This window comes from Mustela erminea, chromosome 20 (genome assembly GCF_009829155.1).
Source record: "Mustela erminea isolate mMusErm1 chromosome 20, mMusErm1.Pri, whole genome shotgun sequence".
In the NCBI taxonomy this organism is placed as follows: Eukaryota; Metazoa; Chordata; class Mammalia; order Carnivora; family Mustelidae; genus Mustela; species Mustela erminea.
In genome coordinates, this window is record NC_045633.1 from 9,266,045 (window position 1) to 9,292,580 (window position 26,536).

Here is a 26,536-nt window from a genome sequence, read left to right on the forward strand (position 1 = left end):
AGGAACTATGGTTGGTTGTAAACATGGCTCTCTTACCCCGGAGCCAGAGCCATATTTGATTCATCTGAATTTATTCGACAACACCAGGCTCTGTGCATTGCACGTGGTAGGTGTTCAATAAATATTTATTACATAAAATTAGATTAATATAATTTACAGTTTTAATATGCTTCTTGGCATCTCTTTGGAAGGTTATGGAAATAGTACAAATGCCAGTTAAGGTGAGAGCTCTCATGCTTTTGTTCTTGCAGAGTTAAAGTGAAATGATTGCTTTGGCTACTTCTCAGTATACTTATATGCACTGCCAGCAGAAGTTAGCAACCATTTTAAATTAAGATTTGTATAATAAGTAACTGGGGATTTGAGAGGACTCTTCTTTAGAGAAGTTCTCATATCTTTAAGATTCTTTGTCACTGGGTCTTAGAAGTGGGAAAATGTTTCATTTTCAAGGCAAAGCAACAGAATGATACTGAAAAAACCTGGTCTTAGAAAAACATGCCGGGGCACCCGGTGGCTCAGTGGGTTAAAGCCTCTGCCTTCGGCTTAGGTCATGATCCCAGGGTCCTGGGATCGAGCCCCGCATCAAGCTCTCTGCTCAGCCTGGAGCCTGCTTCCCCCCTCTCTCTCTGCCTGCCTCTCTGCCAACTTGTGATCTCTCTCTGTCAAATAAATAAATAGTCTTTTTAAAAAAAACATGCAAATCTTCCACTTATTAGTCACTTATACTCAATACATTATGGGTCTTCCATTTTCATAGTGGGCAAAATTAGGCACAGGTTTAGAAGCTGAATTAAAAAAGAAGGTTTTCCAATATCATTCTCCTTCAATGTGTAGCTACTCTCAGATTAAAAAAAAAAAAAAAAAAAAAAAACTGGTAATGGGGCACCTGGCTGGCTCAGTTGATAGAGCATGTAACTCTTGATCTCAGGGTTACGAGTTCAAGCCTAGTGTTGGGTGTGGAGATTACTTTAAAAAAAAAAACAACAAAAAACCCTCTTAAAAAACACTGGTAATACCTGGGGTACATTTAATTCTCAAAATTAAGAAAGTGAAGCGTCTACTCAACTTGGTATTCTCTAGAAGGGCAATTTAAGTAAAAAAAAGTGACATTTGAGGGTTAAGGGCCTAATTTAAGGTCTTTTGCTCAGTATAATGTAGGGTTTTTTGAGCTCACTTAATTTTCTAATGCCTCAGTTTCCTGAAATTGTTCTTGCAAAGGGCTGGCATGAAAACATTTCAAAACAACAGGTTAAATATATATCATTTTCTCTTAAGTGAGTTATCTTTCTTCCACCTATGGCTCAAAGTAGTAGACCACTGCTTAAACGTCATCTTCCCAGTGAGGTCTTTCTTGACCACTCTATGCAAAAATTAAGCCCCCTCAAATACTCTGTATCCCCCTGACTGCTTTATTTTTCCCTACAGCATTTAATTATTTACTTATTTTCTGGCATCGCCCACTAGGATATAAACTCCATTAAGGCAGGGATTTGGGGCTACTTTGTTTACTGCTTTACCTCCAGCATCTAGAATGATGTTTGGCACATTGTAGAACTCAATAAATATTTATTGTAAGAATGAGTGTATTATGCAAATCTAGAAATGAAACATATTGCAACACCCTCAAAGGCATGAACGAGATGTAACTGAATCAACAGGGCTAGATCTCCAAATCATATATTTGAGTCAAATAAAAGCAAGTTGCAGAATAATGCATATATTTCCTCATCTGCAAAATAGGGCTGCTATTACCAGCGCTATTTTGCAGATGAGGAAATATATGAGGATCAAGTTAGTTCATTAGTGTTAAATGCTGAAAACAATGACATAAACATTCAATAAATGTTATTTCTCATCATCATCATTATATTGATGGAAATTCACTTACAGCAAATAATACTACTAATTTTTTTATGATATAATCTAATTTTACATTAACCACCAATTCTATGAGCTCTGCAAGGATGCCCTATAGACTAAACTGATTACATTTGTGAGGAGAGAAGAGTCATATTAGAATGATGGTCAAAGACAGTTTTAAGTGCATCTGTCATGCTCTAATATTTTAAATGTAGAATTGATGGGTAACTAAAAATTAACTAAAAATTAATGTTTAGAAAAGTTTGGTCATATTTCTTGAGACACAATAACCTTGAGAGGGGGTGGGGAGGGAGGAAAGAGAAGACGAGGGAAGGAGAGAATACGGAGAGATGAATTACTTAGAATAAAAATTTTTTTAAGTTTTCTGCTTTATTTTTGAAGTGCTTTTTTGAATAATCACCACATGGGTAGGATGTTCTTAACCTAGACTGAAAATAACCAGAGATAAGAGCCACAAATGTAATTGACCTGGAGTCCTGGGTGAGTTACATGGGTTAGCTGGATTGGAGAAAAGGATCATTAACACAATCTTAAAATAGGAAGAAATTACTTGAGGCATTGTACTGGTACTTACTGATGCTTCAGCCACTGGTCCACAAAGGGAATGGAGAAGAATTCTGTGAAAGCCACCCCCATCCTCTTTGGATTTTGACTGGTAACGATGCCATATGTTTGGTGGACAAGAAAACAGTAAGCAAAAATTCAAGTCAATTGTTGCTATTCTGTCTGCAAATTAACACTATTGAACCCTTAGGGTCATTGAATATTCGAAGACAAGCAAAACTTACTTGTATAACCACTCAGTCAGAAAATCACAGGCAATGAATTTGGTTCTTTTTCTCTAAAGAGAAAAGAGAGAAGAGAGAATTAAATTATACTCTTTGTCCACATGTCTGAGTAGGACAAAAGAGGAGGGGAAAATTGCTTTTTTGTGTTAGGGAAATAGGCGCAAGTCTTTTATGAGGTTTATAAGTATATCAACAAACAGTAACTTGGGGTGATGCAAAGACTTCTGAGGATATTTCTCTAGTCGTCTTTGGACAAGCCTATTTTCTGACAGCAGGCACTAATAAAAGATAGTGCACATAGTAGGAGGCAACTACATGCTTTTGGAATGATCACAAAAGGATTTTATTTAAATCTAGACCTTGAAGAGCACCTGGGTGGCTCAGTCGGTTAAGCATCCAACTCTTGATTTCGGCTCAGGTTATGATCTCAGGGTTGTGGGATTGAGCCCTGCACTGGGGTCCTCGGCCAGTCAACCCTGAAGGACACAGCAACTCTAAAGAAAATGAATAAATTTGGGGTTCTATTAGCAAGGAAGAAGGGAGATGCTGCTGGCTAGACCACCAATGGCAGATTCCTAACAACACTGTACTAGATCCTGGATCCAGCTATACACAAAGCCCAAATCCACTGGCTCATGTCCTCTGGTATATGAGCAAATATATGTGTATATATATATATATATATATACACACACACACACATATATATATCTTTTAAGATTTTATTTATTTATTTGACAGTGAGAGAGAAACAGTGAGAGCAGGAACATAAGCAGGGGGAGCAGGAGAGGGAAAGCAGGCTTCCGGCAGAGCAGGGAGCCAGATGTGGGGCTCGATCCCAGGACACTGGGATCATGACCTGAGCCAAAGGCAGACACTCAATGACTCGGCCACCCAGGCACCCCGCGAACATATTTTTTTAAATTAAGCCAGTTTGCATTCGGTTGTTTATTGTTTACAACAGGAAGAATTTTAACTCCTATTCCTTTATTCTCTAATCCGCTAATCCCCATTTGTCCTTCTAGACGCCAAGAAAGAACCCGTTTTTAAGAATTCTGATTTTTTAAAGTAGAAATTAATGATATAATTCTGGACAATTTCACTTCATTTTCTTCTCATAATATTTTATCATGAAAATTTTCCTACTTTTTTCCTATTTTTCCCCCTTCACTTCAAAACAGCCAACTCAGCTTTACAATCCTAGATGAGCTTGAAAAGATGGTTATGAAATTGATTCTCACCAAAAAGGAAAGTTTTGCTTAATATTTTTTACTGAAAGCTTTATTATAGCTGTTAGTAAATAAAATATGGTGGTGTCTGAGTTACTGGAGATTGTTTGCAGCCTTTTACCTTCTTGCTGATAGCCTTTTATTAAAAAATTGAAATACTCCTGGCCAGGGTAATAAAATTAAATGTCCCAGCCCATGGAATGGGGTTTTCTAAGCCTGCCTTGCAAGAGTAGGTTATCCCTTCAAAGAGCCATCTTTAACCAAAATAAGAAAATACTTGTACAACAATGCAAATATGTATCTAGCATGAACTGCCATATAATAATTTAAACAATTCAGCAATTGTAAGATGGCAATGTCTCTCTCTCCCGTCCTACAAAAGATGCATTGTTCCCTTGGCATTTACCGCGCAGTTTGGTGGTAAAGATTCTTTCTACCAAGGGAATGCAGCTTGACTTACTCTATTAAATGGACTTTTAAAATAGCCAAATGGTCTGATGTATGAAGGTCATGCAGACAGATTTAATCACTTTTGATGCAAAGAAATAAAATGGAAGAAATTGTGTTTTCCTTCTGTTCTGGGCAAGTGTGGACGTGCCGTGCATACTCAGACACTTGGAACAGTGGGGATATTGTTCAGCTGTTGTTTAGTTTAAAAATTATCTGCCGGGGAGCTGAAAGAGAGAAGGCAAAGCAAATGAAAAGTTGTGGTGAGTGAAGAGATAAGAGAGGAAGTAACCAAGAGAAAAATTAAGGAGCAAGATTAAGAAAGTGTGGGCACCCAGGGTTTACGTAAGGTGGACAAATACACTGAATTCACGATTGTTAAAGGATGAGTATGTCCAAGGTTGGGCAGGCAGAGGAAACAGTTAAGACAACCTCAAGGTTAAAAAGCAATTTTTTAAAATCAAGAATTAAAAGGAAAAAGACTAAATGTCAAGGGAAAAGGCATCATCAATGTCATCATGAGTTGGCAGCTTACTTTAAAATGCATCCAAAAAACAAGGTAGATGGATAGAGGGATGGACCGATGGATTGGTGGACAGATATGCAACCAAACGAATAAAGCAAAATGGTAACTATAGAATCAAGGTGGTAAATATGTGGGTGTTCCCTCTGCAAGTCTTAGTTGTTCTCTATGCTGGAGAAATTTTGTACTAAAGTTCAGGGAGGGGCTGGCGGGGGAAAACATCATCATAAAAGGCTGAAACCCAACAGGGAGAAAAGACAGAAATTAGAGCTCAATCCAGGGGTCATGCGGAGTATGCGTACAGGAGACAGACTGGAGGTGCAGAGACTGGGGAGAGAAACTTCTAGCACTGGACAGGCACTGAATCTGCATCAGGTAATGAATGTATTTCCACACCAGAAATGTCAAAAGCACCTGCTGTGAGGTTTGTGAATTGAAGTGTGGCTTGCTATGACATTGTGTTCGTTGAAACTCTGGGTTTGCAAGGGATAGAAATATGTTCAGGTTACCCTGGTTACTAGGTTTTGTTTTTTGTTTGTTTGTTTTTGACAAATCAGTTAAGGATAGATTTTGCTATCTGAGAAGCTTTTATCATCCATGGTTTATTTCTGACTCATGTTACATGAACATTTCAATCAATAACTGCTCCATGTTGTCTTTACTCTCTCTGAAATATCACTAGTTATCAAGTGAAAAGTCTATGGCGAACCATGCTTTGACTCTTAGAGTGTGTGTTTAGAAATGACATATGTCACGTCGATACATTGCTTTGACCAAAGCAGTCACATGGTCTTTCCGTTACAGGAGCCCACAAACATCTGTGAACACTAATATATTCTATCTGGCACAGGGGGTTACTGTAAAGGTAAAAGGAGTGGAAGGAAAATGAGAATTCCTCTGACTGGGGGCAGGTCTCAGGGAGAAGTAACCAATGTCCGTGGCTGTTCAGGGCACAATTTCTAGCTAACCACAATAGCTTCATCCATCAGTAGCTTTGTGGTTCAACAATGCTCATTCTTGATCTGTGTGGGACTAAGCCCTTTGTCATCGCTACTCCCCAGGAGGAAGAATCTGATTGGGTTGGTAAGGTACAATTCAGGATAGGCCATCCCTACTGGGCAAAGCAATTGTATCAGATCATTTTATAGCCACTTGGCTATAAAATGACACTGATTCCTGGCTCTATCATTTGCATCCAGGTTGATGGGAATGTGGACAAGGCAGGGATAGAGGACTGAGTTAAGACTGTGGGTATGGCATGCACCTAGAATGTCACAGCCTCCTTTCCCACACAGGTATTCTCCACAGTAAATTGCCACATGCTAGAGACCCCCCCAGACATGACAAAAGCAGTAAATAACTCAAGCTAGAAATGAGTACATACTTGGATGGTAACCAGAGGCCAAAATATTTATCAAAGCAAACTTCAAACAGAAGTCCAGTTTTCCCCCCAGTGCATTAGAATTTCATTAGAGAAAAACAATACTTCTCAAAAGAACCTAAAAATATGTACTCATAACACAAAGTATTGACCAAGACTTTCAGCAGAGGTCATGTGGTCATTTCTAAAAGTGTTCTTAATTAAAAGGAGTAATGCTAAAATAATTCTACCACACCTTTCCTGTGAGAATCTATTTTTTTCCATTCCTTAGAAAACTTTTTCAAACAAAAGCTGATGGTATTTCTAACTCCCTTATTAGTCAAGGCCAGGAAGTGGAGTTTCTTCCTTCACTGACCAAAGCCCTTGCACTCTTTAAAAGATATTTGGGTGTTTTGCTCAAAAAATAAAAAATTACAATAAATGACCATTAGGTGGTACGGACTCTAAGAAGAAATAGAAGATTCTGTTTTACTGAATTATTCACAGTGGCGAATTTTAGTGTCATGAGGTCATCGAATGACTTATCAGGAGTTAGAAATAATTTCCTGATACTAACTTTTGTTTACAACATTCTTCATTGTAATGGAATTTGATGAGCAACCAAAGCGAAAGGGAAAATTTTATGCTACGTGGGATAGGATAGGAAAAGAGATGGAAAGTCTTATCACCTCTATCCAGACTCTGCATTTAATCCATATTCAAAGCTGAGATAAGCTTTATTTTCAGGCATCATTTTACTCATACAAAAAACTCCTGATTTCTTTCCAAATTACGCAAGGTGCACTATTCCAGTTTGGTCTTGTTCAGTAAACATTTACTGAGGACCTACTATGTGCCAAGCCTGTATTGAACACTAGAGATAAAGAAATGAGTAAGCCATGGCCCCACTGTGGTTATTAATTTAATGTCCAGCAGCGAATCCCGGCTGGGCTGTAGCAGTGATGAATAGAGAGGATTAACCCCCTCTCCAGCTCCAGGTGTGAACCCCGATAAGGCAGTCCAGATAACTCCACCCCACCTGCCACTGAGACCTAAACCAATCTGGTCCACATTTATCCAGGCCCAAGAGATTCACTGAATGAAGAATGGGTGTGCAATCCATTTCAGACTGATAAGGTATGAGAGGAGATGTGCTGGGGCTTCTGGGAAATAATTTCCTTTGCTTTTCTAAATGAGCTTGGTCATTCTCTCCTTGTTGCTGAAGTATGTGGGGGCAAAGCCTAGGACAGTAGCAGTAGCTGTTTTGCCACTCTGAGGGAAGCTAGCCTGAGGATAAAACCAATTCTGTAAGAGGCCAATCAGAGATGCAGAAGAGAACCAAGTTCTCGAGTACATCACTGAGCTCCTAAATCAAACCAATCCTGAGATCTTCCTTCTCTATCTCAGAACTGTCTAATTCCCTGAACCAATAGCAGTTTTCTGCTATTGCAGCATAATGAGTCCTAGCCAAGATAGCTGCCCAGTATCCCTTCTGACTTCTTTTGGTCACTGGATCCTGAGTTCCTTTTGGGGATCTACCCTTCCCCAGTTCTAAAGCTTTGTGCATTAGGTTAGGGATCCTTCCCTTTGCCCAACAGCCCACTGCCCACTAAATTCCCTGGTTCCAAGGACTGACTCCAAAGTAGGTAATAGACCTGAATCTGTTCAATTAGAAACTCTGGAAGATACTTTCTCTTTCTCGGGTACACTTGTGTCTATGAGACCTGGGCTGGTGTCACTGGTGGGGACCGTTTGAGGGTAGAGCCAAGCCAGAAGAAACAAAATCAAGAGATGGAGAGGCAACCACATCATGAAGACATCATCTGGGCCCCAGATCAAGCTGTGGAAGATCACCTCATGGGAGAGCATGTACAAATACAAACAAACAAAAAATCTTTTTCACTGAAGTGAGCTTGAATGGGGTTTTCTGCCATTTTGAGGGGCTGGCCTTCAGAGTAAACTGGCAGATATGGGACTGGTTAGTTTGACATACTTAACACAGCCAACTAAAACACACTCTTTTGACTTCATACTATTTTTAACTGCTAACAATATCAACCTTTTATCAAAAACTGCTTATGGCAAAAATTATTAACCTCACTCTGAGTGCACAAAATATTTTCAGAGTTACATTGGAAAGAATTCCCAAGTGAAGTTTACAACAGAGCCACTAAGCCAGCTCTGTTCAATATATCAGTCCATTTAAATTCTCATTTAGTTCTGATCTTTCATGTTCCAATTAAGCTAATCCAAAGGCATGGCTCGATGTCAGGGGATCACCAAGAACACTGAGCCAACTGTAATGTCTAATCTTTATGATGTTATTTATGTGTTTCAAACTTAATTTGCTCCAGTGGAATACAACCCAATTCATGACAGAACAGGAGTGGTATTGTAGCCTTTTAATCAACCATCAGTCTGAGAAAAATGCTGAAGTTCTACCTTAACAATTGCACAGTTGATTTCCTGCCTTAAGACCTCTTCCCCCTTCAGAATCACATAGACGGTGGGCAGCCCAGGGGTCCCAGGGAAGGCATCTATAACTATAAATAAAAGACCAGGAAGGTCAATGTCAACAAAGATTCAACAAGGAACAGGCAAGTCTTCATGAAGACTCCACTCCCACGAAAACTCCTATCTCAGTATCGAAACTATTTGCAACCTAGCTTTACAGACAAGGTTCCAAGAGATCAAGGAATCTAGAGCACTCTCTTTAAGATCTGCCCTCTGCTCAGAGAAGATGGAAAAATTGGTCAAGTCCTGTGCAAAAGGAAGCTTCTGGCAGAGGCTCTGCTGATCCATCTCACCATTCCTGCCTGAAACAGGATTTATTTATTTTTTTTCCACAGTCAGCCTGGTCCCGTTTTCTCCGTTTTCTCTCTTGCTGCCAGCTGCATCCCTTCCTGAATCCCTCTTTCAAAACAGTCCTGAAAGACCATGGCTATCCCTTACTGAACACTCACCCTGTGCTAAGTGCTATACATGCAACTTCTTATTCAATCTTCTCAAAAGCCCTGGTGAGGTGGGTACTAGGATTATTACCCTCCCCATTTAACAGATAAGAAAACTGAGGCTCATGGTTTAAGGAATCTTCCCAGGAGCCCAGAACTAACACAAGTTGGAGGGGGAGATTCGAGCCCACATGTGTGACTCCAGCACCCCTACCGTACCCTTCATCATTGTGTTCTGTCAGAGCCCTCCACATGGCTGAGTCTAATCTCCCACCAGTCTTTTACTCCCCGCAGGGCAGTCTCAGCCCTCCTCTTCCTTACCTACTGCCCTCAGTCTTAGTCTTCTATTCCAAGCCTAAGGAAACTTTCTCCAACTTAATTTTGTTCTTGTGTTATTGCTACTTTTCACTGTAGCTATGCCAGTCACTGAGCTAAACATTTTAAATGCATTATCTTATTTAATTCTGATAAACTCTCTTATTACTACTAACCATAACCATTATCATTACTTCCATTTTATGGAGGAGGAAACTGAGGCTTAGGAAGATTAAAATCACAAGGTTCCAATGCTAGCAATGTCCAAAGTCACATATCTAGAAAGAGGTAGAACTGGGCCCTAAATTCAGGTGAGCACAGCTCTAAACTCGACGCTTATTCATGATGCTTTCCTTACCCTACCTCCCACATAAGAGCAGCAGGTACTACTACAAAAATCTGGGTAGTTGCAGGTTTTCAGAACAGGGGTCAGCAAACTTCTTCTTAAAGAGGCAGGTGTACATATTAGACTTGTGTCACAACTATTCAACTTAGCTCTACTGAAAAAGTACAAAAGTGCAAAAGTGGCCATAGACAATCTTTAAAGGAATGAGTGGGGCTGAATTCCAATAAAAATTGTTTTACAAAAATAGGCAGCTGGCCCCCTAGGCCGTAGTTTGCCGGCCTCTGCTTTAGAACACTGTCAATCACTGATAGATGATCTTTCGTGCAGAAATATGGAAAAATCCATAGTTCTTGATTTGGGACACAGAAATGTGATTTTCAAGAAAGCTCTGTTTCACCTACTTCCTGGGTAACCCTTTTATTATTCTAAGGCATTAACAGTTTGAACATCTGTTGGATCAGTTATTAGTTTATGATTTGAGGTTTCTTGTTCCTCAAAAGTAGCAGGAGAAATTGCGGCTCTCAAAACAACCAAGAGGGTCAATGACTTAATTTAAGGAGGTCCTTTTATATAGTTTTAATTTTTTAAAAAGATTTTATTTATTTATTTATTTGACAGAGAGAGAGAGGGAAAGAGGGAACACAAGCAGGGGGAGCAGGAGAGGGAGAAGCAGGCTCCCCACTGAGTAGGGAGCCCAATGCAGGGCTTGATCCCAAGACCCTGGGATCATGACCTGAGCTGAAGGCAGATGCCTAACAACTGAGCCACCCAGGGCACTCCTAAGGTTGGTTCTTTTAAAAAAGAATCAATTGAATCTTTTTTTCATTTTTTAAAAAATGGCTCCCAGTCCTTTAGACATTAATTCTCAAGAGAAGTTTGGGACACTAGCTGTCTTCCTTTCTTTCTTGGTCACCGTGGCAGTGATTCTAGCAGCTTCTTCAGCCTTGGAGGGCTTTCATACTGCTTTCTCAGGTTCTGAGCTCACCATATTATTTCCAAGAGTTATGTTTAGATTTTTACAAATATATATTATGTTTAAAAGGCCCTAGTATTTTTAGTATGATGAGGAAAGTCCATCCTTGGCCATCTGTAATACCCAGAAATTAGTAACAAGGATGCCACCTTCCATTTACTCAAGCAACAATGGGTCACCCAGTTGGGACCCTGGGGAGTAACATTTCTGTTGCAGATTCGCTGTTTCCCAGGCATTATGTTAATCGTGTTCACAACAGCTAATGTGTACTGTTTTCTCTGTGCCAGGCACTCTTTTAAATTTTACTGAACTCATTTATCCTCATGACAGCTACACATTATTATTATTGTTATTGTTATTGTTACTATTATTCCCATTTTACAGATTAGGAAACAGGGACATAGAAAGGTTAAATACCTTGCCCAAAGTTCTTTACTCATAGATGGAAGAGTATGAATTTGAACCCGGCTGGACTCGGGTTTGCTCTTTCACACCTTGCCTTATTTAACCCTCTCAATAATCCCACCTGTTCTTTACAAATGAGGAGAGGAGGGAGTTGGAAACAAGCAGCTTCCCTGAAGTCACTAGACTAGAGCCAGAAGTCAAACCTGTCACCTGCTGTCAGATCCATACTATTTCTAATACAGCATATGAGGTAAATTACAAAAAGGGTCACTGGTCTTTACCCCTCCCTGGATCCACACTCTCTGTGGGGTAACTTTATAGATCTTCCCATTAAGAGGTGGAGGCTATTTCCTTAATCCTTGAATCCAAGCTGGACTTGTGACTTGCTTTGGCCAATATAATGCCATGAAAATAACAGTGTGCCAGTTCCAAGCCTCAGGCTCAAGAGGGTTTGAGAACTTCTACTTGAATCCTCACACCCCTGCCCGGCTACCATGTGAACAATCCAGGGCTCATCTGATGGAAGCTGAGCAAACAAGTCGAACAGAGATGATGCATCCCAGCTAAGGCCATCCCAGACTAGCTGGTACCCAGCCTGCCTAGTAGTTACCCACAAACACGTGAACAAGCCCAGTCAAGGCCAGAAGAATCTCCCAGCTGAGCCCAGCCCAAATTACTGCCTTGTAGGAGAGTGAACTAAATAAGTTGTTGTTTTAAGCCACTAACTTTTGAGGTACTTTGTTACATAGCAAACGTTAACTGATGCCATGTCTAATAAGTGAAATGCAATTTATGGCCAAATGGTCGTGTTCTCCCCAAGTAGCAGCCCGTCAAGAATGCTACCACAGCCACCTGGCAAAAAGCCATGCCCCTGAAAGCCAGAGGACAAAGCTTCAGAGCAGAAAAGGAAAATGCTGTCACAAAGCTACTGCCCTTTATATTGTAAGACAACCATGGGGTCACCCTCAGGTCAGAGCCTGTTGACTTTCTTTTTAAAGTCTTGTCTTTGGAGGATGACTTTGATTTTTAGAAACAAAAGCAACTCCTAGCCAAGTTTGGGAATGAAGTGATCAATGCTGCCATTGTTAAAAGGAAGAAAGAAAAGAAGCATGACTATAAAGTTATAATAAGATTTTCTTGCATGGTTTACAAACTGGATCTGACAGCAATTCCAAGAGCCCCAAAGGGAAGTATTTTCAACACTAACAGAGTTATTGACATACAGCAGGCCCCCCTTATCCAGAGGGTAGTTTCCAAGACCCCAGTGGATGCCTGAAGCTGTGGACAGTACTGAACTCTGCATGTACTATATTTTTCCTATAAATACATACCTATGATAAATTTAATTTGTAACTTAGGCACAGTAAGACAACAACAACTATAACAATATGCTGAAAAAATATGCTGAAATAAAAGTCATGTGAATGTGGTCTCTCTATGCCTCAGAATATCTTTGTTTTTTTAAAGAATTTACTTATTTGACAGAGAGAGATCACAAGTAGGCAGATAGACAGACAGAGAGAGAGAAGAGGAAGCAGGCTCCCTGCAGAGGAGAGAGCCTGATGTGGGACTCGATCTTAGGAACCTGAGATCATGACCTGAGCCGAGGGCAGAGGCTTAACCCACTGAGCCACCCAGGCGCCCCTATGCCTCAGAATATCTTATTGTCCTGTACTCACCCTTCTTCCTCTAGTGATGTGAAATGATGAAATGTCTGTGTTACAAGATGAAATGAGGTGAACGAGGGAGGGATGTTAGGCTACTATTGATCTTCTGATGACCATTAGAAGGAGCATCACTTGCTTCTGGAACACGTGTGACCATAGGTCACTGAAACCTCAGCTTAGGGGGCATTGCTACAGTAGGACTAAGTGCCTAGCTTGGAAGCCAGACTCCTGGGCTCCAACCCTGGCTCTTCCTCTGAGTGACCTTGTGAATGGGGGTACTTTTTGAGCCTCTGTTTCCTCACCCACAAAATGGGGGCAGTAAAACCACCCATTCCAAGGGTTGCTGTGATGATTAAATAAGATTGCAATGTGAAATAATGCCTGGCATATAGGAAGTACTCTATAAAGGAATGCCATCAGTCACCACTGATTAATTGCTTAGTAGATGATTAAGAAATAGCCCTTACTTTGGAGCCATATTTCATATTTAGGTATTAAATTCCAAAATGTGAAATTGGGATCTGTTGTCTGGACCCACTTCAATGCTATAATATTCACTCAAACATAACAAGGTCAGGTAAAAACCCAGTTTCCTCTACTCAATATCTACGAGAAATGAAAATATACATCCATATAATATTTATATGCAAATGTTCATAGCAGCATTACTCATAATAGCCAAAAAGGACAACAACCCCAAACAAAATGTGGTATATCCATACCATTGAATACCATGCAGCAATAAAGATGAAGTGCTGATCGAAGCCACAGCAGAGATGAACCTCTCCAACACTGGATGACGTGAAATAAGCCTGACGCAAAAGACCATCTATTATGTGATTCTAGTTATAGGAAATGTCCAGAAAAGGTAAATCTATGGAGATAAAAAGTAGGTTAGCTGCTGCCTGGGGTTAGGTGTGGAAGTGAAGAGATTTGGGGGAGGGGGTATGAAAATGTTCTAAAATTAGATTATGGTGATGGTTGCATAACTCTATAAATTTGCTCCAGTTAAAATGAGTGGAAAAATTGCTTGTTTAAATTGTGGTAAAATATACATAATATCATCCTAACAAGTTTTTAGCTGTAGTTCAGATGTGTTAAACACATTCACATTGTGTAACCCATCCCCAGAATTTCTCTCATCTTGCAAAACTGAAACTCTACCCATTAAACAACAACTTCCATTCCCTCCTCCCCACAGGCCCTGGCAACCATATGCCCCTTTCTGTCTCCAAATCTGACCACTCTAGGTACCTCTCATGTAAGCGGAATCATACATATAAATCATACTTTGTATCTGAACCCATGTTGTGTGTGTGTGTGTGTGTGTGTGTGTGTGTGTGTGTGTATTGTGTGTGACTGGCTTACTTCACTAGGATAATGTCCACAAGGTACATTCATGTGGTAGCATAGGACAAGAAGAGCTCCTTCCTTTTAAAGGCTGAATAATATTCCATTGTATGGATATACCACATTTTAAAAATCCATTCATTCATGATGGACGCTTGGGTGAAATGAAAGGATTTTATGGTATCTAAATTATACTTCAATAAAGCTGGGGTTTTTTTTTTTTTTTAGATTTTATTTATTTATTTGAGAGAGAGACAGCAGAGAGAAAGAGAGAGGGAGCCCAAGCTGGGGTGGCAAGGGAGAGGGGGAAGGAGAAGCAAGTTCCCTGATGAGCCCCTGGAGCACAACACGGGGCTCAATCCAGGACCTGGAATCATGATCGAAGCCAAAGGCAGATGCTGAACCAACTGAGCCACCCAGGCACCCCAGTAAAGTTTTTTTTTTTTTTTTTTTTAAGTTTTTTTTTTTTTAAGATTTTATTTATTTATTTGCCAGAGATCACAAGTAGGCAGAGAGGCAGGCAAGAGAGGGAGAAGGAAGCAGGCTCCCTGCAGAGCAGAGAGCCCAATGTGGGGCTCAATCCCAGGACTCTGGGACCATGACCTGAGTTGAAGGCAGAGGCTTTAACCCGCTGAGCCACCCAGACACCCCAGTAAAGCTGTTTTTTTTTTTCTTTTTAAGTTTATTTATACAGTGTCCTGTTAATGGACTTTAAGGTCATTTCCATTTCTTTATATTTTAACCAATGTTGCATTTAATGTTCTTCTTCAGAGCTTCTTGTTACAAAGACTGAGTTTTTCTAGCCATAGTTCAGATTTAGAAGGAAAATTTTTATGTCATAGAGTATATTTTCAATTTTACTAGGTTTTGCCGAATTTTTCTCCAGATGGGTAGTACCAATTATACACACACACACACACACACACACACACACACATATATGACTTCCAGGGCACCTGGGTGGCACTTTGCTTTGACCCACAGAATGTGGTGGAAGGGATGCTGTTGGAGTTCCAGAGCCTCGGCGTCACACTTCTGCCTTTGCCCTCTTGCAACACTGTCCCCAAACCACCAGGCTGTACAGGAGCACGGCTGGCCTACTAGAGGATGAGAGGCATGTGGCTAGCCAACAAGCACCCAGGCTCCAGCCCTGTGCCTGAGGCCAGCTTGGGCCTCCCAGCCCTGCCCAGTCACCTGCTGAAAGCAGTCCCCTGAGTGAGTGGAGGTGAGACCAAGAGAACAGTCAGCCCACAGAAATAATAAATTACTGTTTTAGCTGTAAAGTTTCCAAGTTGTTTATAATACAACAACACAGCAATCAGGTAACTGTTAAGTAGGTAGTAAATATTATCTAAGCATTTCCTTTCAGGACCCGAAGAGGGCTCTATAAAGTGCGACAAGGGGGTATTGGGCCCAGTAAGGTGGAGAACCACTGCTGTGATGAGTTCCCACCGCTCCTAAAATAAAACTCACACTCTTTACTGGCCTATACGATGTGGCCACTACAGAGCAACCTTGGCCACGTCACCTCCCAGCTCATTCGCGTGCTCTGCTCCCTCCGTTCTGGCTTCCTTTCCGTCCCCGGAATAGGTGACTGAATTAGGCCGTACTGGGTCATTAGGAAAACTCACAAGGAGTTGTACCGGAGGATTTCAGTGCCAAAGTACCCCAAGTTAAAGATAGAACACATGGTAAAAAGAAGGAGCTGAGTGATTTACTCAGCGTGTCAGTGAAAATTAAAAAGAAAGAAAATCACTTAGGTGGGGGAGCAAAGTTAAACAGATGGGTTTGAAAATGTTATCTAGGGGCGCCTGGGTGGCTCAGTGAGTTAAAGCCTCTGCCTTCGGCTCGTGATCCCAGGGTTCTGGGGTCAAGCCCCGCGTCAGGCTCTCTGCTCAGCGGGGAGCCTGCTTCCCTTCCTCTCTCTCTGCCTGCTTCTCTGCCTACTTGTGATCTCTATCAAATAAATAAATAAAATCTTTTAAAAAAATGAAAATGTTATTTATTTATAACTTTTAATAATTTTTATAATTATGAAAGTAATTCACACTTATTTTCAAGTTACCAAAATACTTTGGAGCAAAGGCCTCCCAATTTTCATCTCTCGTCCAGCTGACACGTGACTCTATGCTTACTGGCTAAACAAATTGAGGTTCCTTCATCTATATTCATTTACCTTTGGCTTGGTCTGTGTTCTGCATATGTCGGTATATACCCAGGAAATGACTGTACAGTAACTACTGTCAATCCACAGATGTACTTCCACCAACTACTTGTACAAAGTAATCATTTCCCTTTATCTTTCACAAAGTATGGTTGTTGAACACAATATAAAATATGGCTAGCGTCCAGCTAATTTCACAGCAAAACTAAAAGGCCCATTAACTTTCTTTATAGATGGTCACTTCAGTGCCCTACAGACACCACCTACATCTCTGTGAACTTTCTTTCTTCTTTTTTTAGATTTTATTTATTTATTTTAGAGAGAGTAAGAGAGTGTGCATGTGCACACATAAATGGGGGGTGGGCAGAAGGAGAGGGAGAAGCAGAATTGCTGGTGAGCAGGGAGCCTGACTCGGGGCTCAATCCCAGGACCTGAGATCATGACCTGAGCCAAAAGCAGACACTTAACCAAGTGAGCCACCCAGGCACACCTTCATTCGCGTGCTCTGCTCCCTCCGTTCTGGCTTCCTTTCTGTCCCTGGAATAGGTGACTGAATTTGGCCGTACTGGGTCATTAGGAAAACTCACAAGGAGTTGTACAAGAGGATTTCTATAACCTTTTCATATGTAGCTGAAAACGATTATCTGGGGAAGGATTAAAGAAAGCTCTTTCACTTGTTAAATTCAACTCAAGAAAGGCACAGGGTCTTCATTTAATCTTAAGGCTGAGATAATTCAATCATTCATTTAAGGTTTAGTCTCCCAATTGTAATCGCCTCCAAAAATTAAGGACTAGAGAAATACCTGCTTGTTAAATAAACTGAATTTTATTCTGAGCACTGAAAAGATTAAAATATCTAATGATGAACAAACTATTTGATTAGGATCTTACGAATTTCACTAGAATTCAATTTGTAATATTGAAAATGACGTGTATAAAGGAACTGAATTATGAATAAATCAATATAAAAAGCATTAAGCTTACACAGCTTGTCTGGTTGGAAGAGTCATGTTGGAAGCAAAGCCCGCCTGATTCTAGAGGCCCGGTTCTGAACCACTGGCCCATGTACCATAGATTGCTTCATGTGTTTTTGTGTATGTGTGTGTGTGTCTTTGTCTAACTGGCCAAGTGCTCTTTGGCATAGTAATGAGATGCCATTCATTATTCTCCACCCCTACCCGCCCCCCCGCCCCTCGTTTTATTCCCTCCAGTTTTCCTTGGAGTGTTACGGTCCTCATGAGACAATCTAAATGAAGGATTCTACCCCATGAGGCCTCCATGAGGCCTGGTCTGGGTGATTGCCCCATACCTGCCTTGCTTCTCACTCCTTTTTTCCTATGGATTCCAGACCCATCTTTCATATCAGAATGTGGCCCATGCTTTTGGCAAGCCATTGGACCAACCACCAGCGTGGTCTGATGTCAAACTCCTAGACTCATGAAGCAGAGCACTGCTCAGCTTGAATCTTGGCTCTACAGCCACTTACTAGCTGTTCTCCAGAGCTTGTTGGTTAACCTTGGCAGTACAGGTTCCTCATCTGAAGACTGAAGTAAGAGCACCCACACTGGAGGGTTGCTGGGAAGATGAAATGAGTTTCATTAGATCAAATATTTAGAACAATGTAAGGGCCCTAAAGTGCCCTTACAAATAAAGATTTTATTTATTTGACAGACAGAGATCACAAGTAGGCAGAGAGGCAGGCAGAGAGAGAGGGAGGAATCAGGCTCCCTGCTGAGCAGAAAGAGCCTGACGCAGGGCTCAATCCCGACCCGGAGATCATGACCTGAGCCGAAGGCAGAGGCTTTAACCCACTGAGCCACCCAGGTGCCCCAGAAACTACTATTCTTCAATTCCAGCTTCTTGCTCAACTCTCTGGCTCTCCATCTGCTAGGAGGTCCCTTCAATTTTTAGAGGACTGCTTCTCACCCAGCTCTAGCTCTAAGGGAAGCCACTCTACAGTCTATCTTCCTCCAGAGGTAGTAAATCGAGACACCACAGGTATAGTTAGTAAATCAGCTCTTGTGTGTAACAGCTAGCACAAAGTGACAAGCGCTCCCATAAATTAACTGCTATCTTAAAAATTGGCCCTGAATTTTGAGGAACTGTATTCATTCATCCAACAAATATTTAGTGGGTCCCTCCCTACCACGTCCCAGGCGCTGCTAGAGCTACATCATAGAACAAAACAGAAAATAACAAAAGCAAGGAAACCTAACTATAAGTCAGCATTTTAAGGGCAAAATACAAATCAGCAATTATTTCTTGAGTGACCTAATATAAATGCTGTTTCAAGATATAATTTGAGCGGCCCCAATAAACAATGAATTATGCTGCTGTTTAAGAGTCATTTGGATGCGAGTTCAGTTGTGGGTGACAGATAAGAATGCCCCAGTTATGTAATTTTGGCTGGAGGCTGGTTATCATTCAGTTTAAGCATCTATTCCCACTGACAGGATGTGAGGAACAGCTGAATTGAGAAAATGCAAATCTGTTGTGCAGATCTGGATAAGAGGAGCTCCGCTCAGTCTGACAAATGTTTCTGCAACTTTCAAGCCTTCAAAAATAACCCACAAAAGACTACGTGACCAGAGGGTGAAAAAGGAAGGAATTAGATTTAATTAAGAAATCCGAAATCAGGAAATAAAAAGAAGTTAATGGTAAGCCACCCAGCTTGCATATTTGTAGTATTCAAATCACTGAGCTTCTGGGCAAAGCCCAAGGGAAGGCTAACCTTCTTTGGTGCCTGTGAACCTCATTAAGTACTTCCCCTCATCCTCCTGTAACAGGAGAACTTCTGCCACCCCCTCCCCCTTTTTCTTTCTGCCATCCCTTTAATACGGGAGGAAAGAGGCTCACAGATCACTTAGGGTCCCACTGCATGGAAAGCAGTTGAGCAGGATTTGGGACTCCAGTGTGTCTGGCTGCCTTGAAAGTTTATCAATTTTTGCAAGCTAATGGTTTTAAGAACCCGTATTTTCTACATTCCTTGATCGCTGGTTACGACATTTAAACTTCAATGCTCCGTTCAAACACCCTGCAGCATTTGATGTTTAGACTGATTTCATTTAGTCCCCGCGGCAGCTCATCTGCAGGACGTCAAAGATGAAATATGAGTTGGCACAAGGATGCCTCATTAATCTCTAATACAAATAGAAATTTCTCTGATTCTTTAAAAGCACTTTATCATTGCTTGGAGGCTGGAAACTGTTTCTAGCCCCCTCATTACAGAATTATTTATGGGCAAACAGTAGAGATATAATCCTCCATGTAAAATCTTAATTACTGCCCTTTCAGCTGATTTCTGTGTCCTCTGAAGGGGTATAAATGAGTAGAATAACAGTTGAAGAAATCAGAACAAAGTCTGCACAGTGGACTATAGCTGCACCAAGGTCTAGACGTGCATTCACGGCTCCTGGATCCACTCTCATTTCCCCATGTCCGCTCTTTTTTTTTTTTTTTTTTTTAAAGATTTTATTTATTTGACAGACAGAGATCACAAGTAGGCAGAAAGGCAGGCAGAGAGAGGAGGAAGCAGGCTCCCTGCTGAGCAGAAAGCCTGATGGCAGGGCTTGATCCCAGGACCCTGGGATCATGAGCTGAGCTGAAGGCAGATGCTTAACCGACTAGGCATCCCTTGTTTGTGGTTTTCTTGAGGACAAGGCCATAGCTGGTCCTCTCTGTGTCCTTTCCTAGGGTCTGGCCCAGTCATCAGTACACAGTAGGATTTAATAAATATTTGTTGAACAGAACTGAACTTGGGTGACTTACTCTGTCTCTGGATATTCTATATGCATATTCAAACACAGGTTATTCCACTGTGCTCATGTCATTGTTTAATCATTGTGTGCCATCCTTTGTTCAACTCATAAAAGCCATGGAACACTGAATATACTATGGCCAACAACAAGATTTAAAAAAAAGATCCCTGAAATGTGACCTGTAGGATAGTCTGGTCTCCCTCATTTAGCAACAGGACCTGAAGTCGGAGAGACAAAGCCCCTGACAATGGCAGGGTCAGGCTAGGGGCTCTGCTGTCTGGTCCCTGGGCTCACTACCATTCCACCCGGCTGCACTTTGCACCTGTTAACAGCACACAGTGGGGGGGGAAGGTCAGTTATGAATGGGGGATGGACATTTAGCCCTCAGGAGAAGCCAAATGAGCAAATGAAAAGAAATATAATAAGTTCAGATTTTATAACCTATGGCAAGTAACCAAATTTGTTCTTCAGAAAACAAATTTGGATGTTTTAAAAAATCGGCATTTCCTGGAGCTATTTAGAGGACAGCTTCCAACTTCCATCATTTAGGAGGGATGAAATTAGGATTATCTAGGCTATGGGTGTCTCCTTAGTATATAAAAGCACCATCCGGGTGACACGCAGTTCTTCTCAGAGACAGACTGTGCTGAAGGGTAACCAGAGAGCTGATACCATTAGCTGTGAGTGCTGAGGGCCCTGGGATGTGGCGAGCTGACTGAGATTTGCACTGCAGTTACTGCCGATTTTTTAAGTATCATTTTGAATCATAACTTGGATCTGAATTCTAACTCTGCAAATTCATCTTGATCCCCTTTGTAAATCTTTTTGTTCTTCTGTTTCCTCATCTGTAAAATATAGGGGACACTAATAGAAGGAATCTCTTACGGCCGTTGGAGGGCTGAATGAAATAGTGAATGGTAAAGCATTTAGGCAAAGCACCTGGCACAGAGCAAGCACTTGGTCAATATTAAATATTGTTGCTATTTTATTCTCTTCATGCAGGCCATCCGAAATTCTAGTATTCAAAACTGTGCATGGAACACACGCACCCTCAAGTATCCTGTCAACCGTAGAAAAGAGGGTGCTCCCACAGGGGTATTTACGGGCGGGTGCTCCAGGATTCGAACTCTGTTCACACAGAAAGCTGGCTGCAGTGTGACCACGAGTAATGCTTAGCGAGCATTGACAGTGGGTCAGGCTCTCCTGAAACAAGCTACACGCATGATACTGAGCATGAAGTGGAGTATGGAGAGGCCAGAGGTGGGAAGATCAATCCAGAATCAGATAAAATAGAAGGCGAGCTTTCACCGTCATACACAGTCAGTGGGAACCAATAAACCTAGTAGATGCCAGCTGCCCAGGAGAAGGGCAGGCAGGGAGGCCAAGAAGGCGGAAAACCTCTCCAGAGCCAAGTGGCCAGACAGATGGCGGTGCATGTGTGTGCACAACTAGATGTCACCGCTGCATTTGAGTGAGTGACCGAAACACAGCTCTCCGTCCCAAAGGGATTGTTTTGAGAATGACCACTTGATGGTCCTGAGATAATGAGGTCCCATCTGATAAAAATGAATTACTAAGCATTTAGAAATAAAGAAACCCCACAGAGCAACTGACCTCAAAACATTTTTCTTTCTTTGCTTGGTGAAGCAGGCTAGCCATTCCAGGAAGCAGAACTGGAAAGATGAATGTTTCCAGATATTCCTTGGGGGAACCTAAACCAAACAAACAAACAAAAAATCCTACTAAAAATCCCAAATGGCCCAGATGAATCTGGGAGAAATGTTTGTTTCTGAACCAAAAGAAGATACTGTCCGTGAAGTAACAGGACCTTAAATGTTGCATTTTACTTCAGACTGCTGAGTTGGGCTGTGTTATTCAAGAAACTGAAAATATCTTTCTGAGCCTCTGTGGACTGGCGAGGATGTGGACCGGGTCCTGCACAGGGCTGGGGCCAGAGGCACAGCAAGGAGGCCAGCGTGGCTGGAGGGACAATAAGCAAGGGAAGTGTGGTAGCAACAAGGAGGAGAGAAACAGGTTGGGGGTACAATGGATGGGGCATTATGTCCACAATAATGGTGGTGGTGGTTGCCAAGGCCCAAAGCTCACTAGCAGAGAGAACAGAACAAAATGGTAGGAGAGGTCTGGCCCCAGGGAGGGCCTGAGGAACTGGCCCCAGGGAGAAGATGGAGAAAGTCTACACCTCTGACTTTAACCCACAAGACAGGGCAGCGTGATACTTTCATCCACCTTTTAGATTCCCCCCTTTGATTTGAATGTAGAATCAAGGTATGCTTTCTGTTATTTATCATCTTTCTTATATTTCATCCTTAAAGATAAACCAGTAGGATAAAGTTACTTCTCTTAGAAATAAAAATTAAGGGGCGCCTGGCTGGCTCAGTCAGTAGAGTATGTGACTCTTGATCTCAGGGTCACGAGTTAAAACCCCATGTTGGGCATGGAAACTACTTAAAAAAATTTTTTTTTTAAATATAAGAAAATTCTGATACGTATTAAAAAGAAACAAAAGATAAAATTAAACTTAAAATAAGAAGATATTCTTTCATATTTTTGTGGTCTCCCTGAGGTCTGTCCACCCCATTCCCACCCTGTAGTTTTGCAATATTACAAGTCCCACATTAAAAATCTCCCTTACTTACAGGTTTTTGGATCAACTGTTTCCAACTTGACTTGAGGACAGAGTACATGCGAGTCCATGGTCAAATGAGGAGCTGAATAAACGTGCTCTGTATTGAAGCCATGGAGAACCGTTTCCTCTAATGGTGAAACCTGATGGCGGGGGGGTGGGGGGTGGAATCAATTCATATAAATAGTTTAAATAACTGTATTTTCCTGTGTAACCTAACAAAGGATAAAATTCTGTTTTAACTTCAGGTTCAAGGGGCACAATGAGTACAAATCTTTGTGCCCTCTTCCCTTCTGGGACACCTAGAAATGACAATCAAGGAATAAAGCCCTAATAGAGAAAAAGAACAGGAGAACCATTATTGGATGCAAGATTTGCAAACATTTCCAAAAGTAAGAGATGAAGCCTGTGGTCAAGGAAGAGAGGAAAGGGTAACCCAGGATCCATAAGAGGAAACGGTGCCAGTGGATGGGAGTCCCTCTTCCCAACAAAATTCCAGAAGGCTTTAATCCCCTCAGAGGATGGGAATGAGAAAAAGAATGATAAACAGGAGGGGTTAAGTGAAAATCCAGCTGGGGCTCCACTGGCCTGCTGTCTACATTTCCCCTCCTCCTGCTTCTGCTCCTTTCAATATACATAAAGCTCCACTCCCACCCTGTTTTTTATCCAGTTCTCTCTCCTTGCCAGTGACTCTAGTGATTTCCAATGAGTCCTAGGATTGGCCAAGCTGATAGATGAAAGGAGAGGAGGAGAAAAAAAAAAAAAAAAAAGCTCTCCATTGATTTGGAGGCTCTCTGCCTGCAACCCTGAAGAAAAGTCTTCCATTAGACAATCACTCCCCACCAGCTCCTAGTCAATGTTTCTATTCAGAGAAGAGACTCATCCAGAAGACAAATGCACATGGATGACTGCAGAGGAAAATCATACCAGCTACAAAGAAAAATCCACTCAGATCCCCATTTTAAATTTTGAATAAGTAACAAAAGTTCTCTACACAAAAACATCAGCAGCATAAAGGACAGATATCAAGATTTACCAAGAAAAACTGACTCCAGAAAAAAACACAAACAATTCAGGGAAGGGAACTGTAATTGGTATCTGCAGAGACATTGGAGAAAGCATTACATCCACAGAGCAAGAACAGGACGCTACGAAAAAAGAACAATCACAGGCAAGAAATTCTTAGAATCTCTAGTAGTGGCGGCTGCAATAACCTACTGGAATTCTAGAGACTTAGGTCTGGGTCCTAGCTCTGTGACCCTGTTCAATTCCCTGAATCTCTCAGAGCCTTGCTCTTTTATTTTAAACTCCATTAAGCCCTTATTTTACTTCAAGTATACTGTCTGAGGGCCCCCCTTCCTTGGCCTTCTTAGAAAGGTCTTTTTCATCCTGCCCACACTGGTATGCATAGAGAAATGTGCACTCTCCCCAAGTATGCCCAACATGGGCAAGTGTTGGCTCCTTCAGAAAGAACTTTCTCATCCAGGATCTCATCTGAGCCCCAGAGAGGTCCTGTGAGTTAGTCAAGGATTATCTGCTCCATTTATCAGAGGTGGAAACTGAGGGTCAGAAGGGTTATATGATGCCCTCTAAGTGACACCATTAGTAGTAGTAGAGCTAGGACTGGCCCCAATTTCTGGTTCTAATTCCGGTGCCTTCCCTTTCCCACCTCCTTAACTCATGACATCAGCACGATTGTCACATAAGAGCCTTTCGTTTAGGTTGGGGCCTGGATGATACTCACAGAAATCATAGCTTCTTGTTTGACTTTACATCCCTCTGGAAAGGGAGGCAGCTCAGCTTCATACTCTAAAGGGAGCAGGGAAAAAAAAAATCCTTAATTCCACACTTCATTGCAGTTTGTGATACAGTTTCCTTTCCTCTGAAGAAAACATTCTTAAATCTTAATTTGGTTGATGTTTTATTGAAATGAAAACAACTGGCTACTATAGGTTAATAACTACTGTGAACCACCTTATTTAAAATGGATGAGATGATTGTTCTCTTATATGCCAGACTCAAAGGCATTATGTAAGAATTTGAGCCTCTTTTGCTGAGAAGGTACAACTTTAGATTTTGCTCCCAAATTATGATAACTACATGGAATAAAAGGAGGAAGAGGATGGGACAGAGGCCAAGGGAAGACACCAAGAGCTACTTAGGAGGGGAGGAAAGGAAAAAGAGGAGCACATAGGAGGAGGGCACTGGCAAAGCAACAGAGAGATGAGCTGTGTCTTGCAGCCATGAGGATGAGCATGAAGGCAGGATGGCCTGATTGGGGTATGCATCTGGAAGAGCAATCCCATAAAGACCCCACTACTCAAAGTGTGCCCAAGAACCAACAGCATCAGCATCTCTGGGGAGTTAGAAATGCAACACCTCAAATCCACCCCTGACCTGCTGAATCTGAGCCTTCATTTTAAGAAGATCCCAGGTGACTTGTATGCACAAGTGGGAGTAGTTCTGCTTTAAACTCCAGTAGCTTCCTATCCTGGCTGCACATAAGAATCACTGGGGAAGGGGTGCGTGGGTGGCTCAGTGGGTTAAGCCTCTGCCTTTGGCTCAGGTCATGATCTCAGGGTCCTGGGATTGAGGTCTGCATCAGGCTCTCTGCTCAGCGGGGAGCCTACTTCCCCCTCTCTCTCTACCTCTCTGCCTACTCATGGTCTCTGTTTGTCAAATAAATAAATAAAATCTTAAAAAAAAAAAAGAAAGAAACACTGGGGAATTTTTTGAAAATAACTTTCTGGAGTTGGGCCCGGACACTCTGATTCAATGGATCTAGGGTGAAGGCCCGGGAATCAGTATTTTTAAAGTTTTCCAGCTGATTCTTTTTTTTTTTTTCTTTTAGATTTTTAAAAATTTATTTATTTGACAGAGAGATTACAAGTAGGCAGAGAGGCAGGTGGGGGAGGTGGGGGGAAGCAGGCTCCCTGCTGATCAGAGAGCCCGATGCAGGGCTCAATCCCAGGACCCTGTGATTACGACCTGAGCTGAAGGCAGAGGCTTAACCCACTGAGCCACCCTGATGCCCCTAAAGTTTTCCAAGTGATTCTAATGTGCAGTGAGGTTGCCAGGTTTCAAGGCTGCTCACAGTCAACATGTTGGAAAGCCTAATGCAAAGAACAGTCCATACAAGTTCTGGAGGGTAACAAGAACTATTGCTTGGAGAGGGACAGAAGTGCTTGGGGCTAAATTAGTTACATCCCTAAAAAAGAGGGGTAAGAATATTTCTGGCAAAGTCAATGTTTTAATGACAAATATAGTTACTTTGCAGCAATGAGGAAAAACAGTTTCTGAGCAAGATGGTATCAATGGAATGAATAAAATTGTATTGGACACATACTTCCTTGGTTACCTTGTTCCTCGTCAGTGAAGCATCTCTTGACTTTTTTTTTTTTTAAAGATTTTATTTATTTATTTGACAGAGAGAGATCACAATTAGACAGAGAGGCAGGCAGAGAGAGAGGGAGGGAAGCAGGCTCCCCACTGAGCAGAGAGCCCGATGTGGGCCTCGATCCCAGAACCCTGAGATCATGACCTGAGCCGTAACCCACTGAGCCACCCAGGCGCCCTTGACTTTTTTTTTTCTTAACTCTTAGGTGTCAGGCTGGGGACCAGTAAGTCAGCCTGTAGGTTGCAAGCAATCTTGCCCAGTACCAGCTATATTAGTTTTCTAATGCTATGTAAAAAATCACCACAAACTTTGCAACATAAAACAACACAAATTTATTA

The 26,536-nt window shown here is 41.6% G+C and overlaps 1 protein-coding gene across 5 annotated transcripts in view; it reads right to left on the reverse strand.

Annotated features, from left to right (window-relative positions):
* Positions 1-26,536, reverse strand: part of IQCK (IQ motif containing K) — a 118,943-nt gene that overhangs the window by 86,926 nt on the left and 5,481 nt on the right. For all 5 annotated transcript variants that reach the window (XR_004281863.1, XR_004281864.1, XM_032328024.1 and 2 more), the window contains exons 2-6: positions 24,546-24,610; positions 22,815-22,944; positions 21,772-21,869; positions 2,670-2,722; positions 2,456-2,533 (exon numbers count right to left, since the gene is read on the reverse strand). Coding sequence is in view for 3 of the 5 variants with exons in the window: in XM_032328024.1 (XP_032183915.1) it covers positions 2,456-2,533; positions 2,670-2,722; positions 21,772-21,869; positions 22,815-22,944; positions 24,546-24,610 (424 nt within the window). In the remaining 2 variants the exon portion in view is untranslated. The remainder of the gene's footprint in view (positions 1-2,455; positions 2,534-2,669; positions 2,723-21,771; positions 21,870-22,814; positions 22,945-24,545; positions 24,611-26,536) is intronic.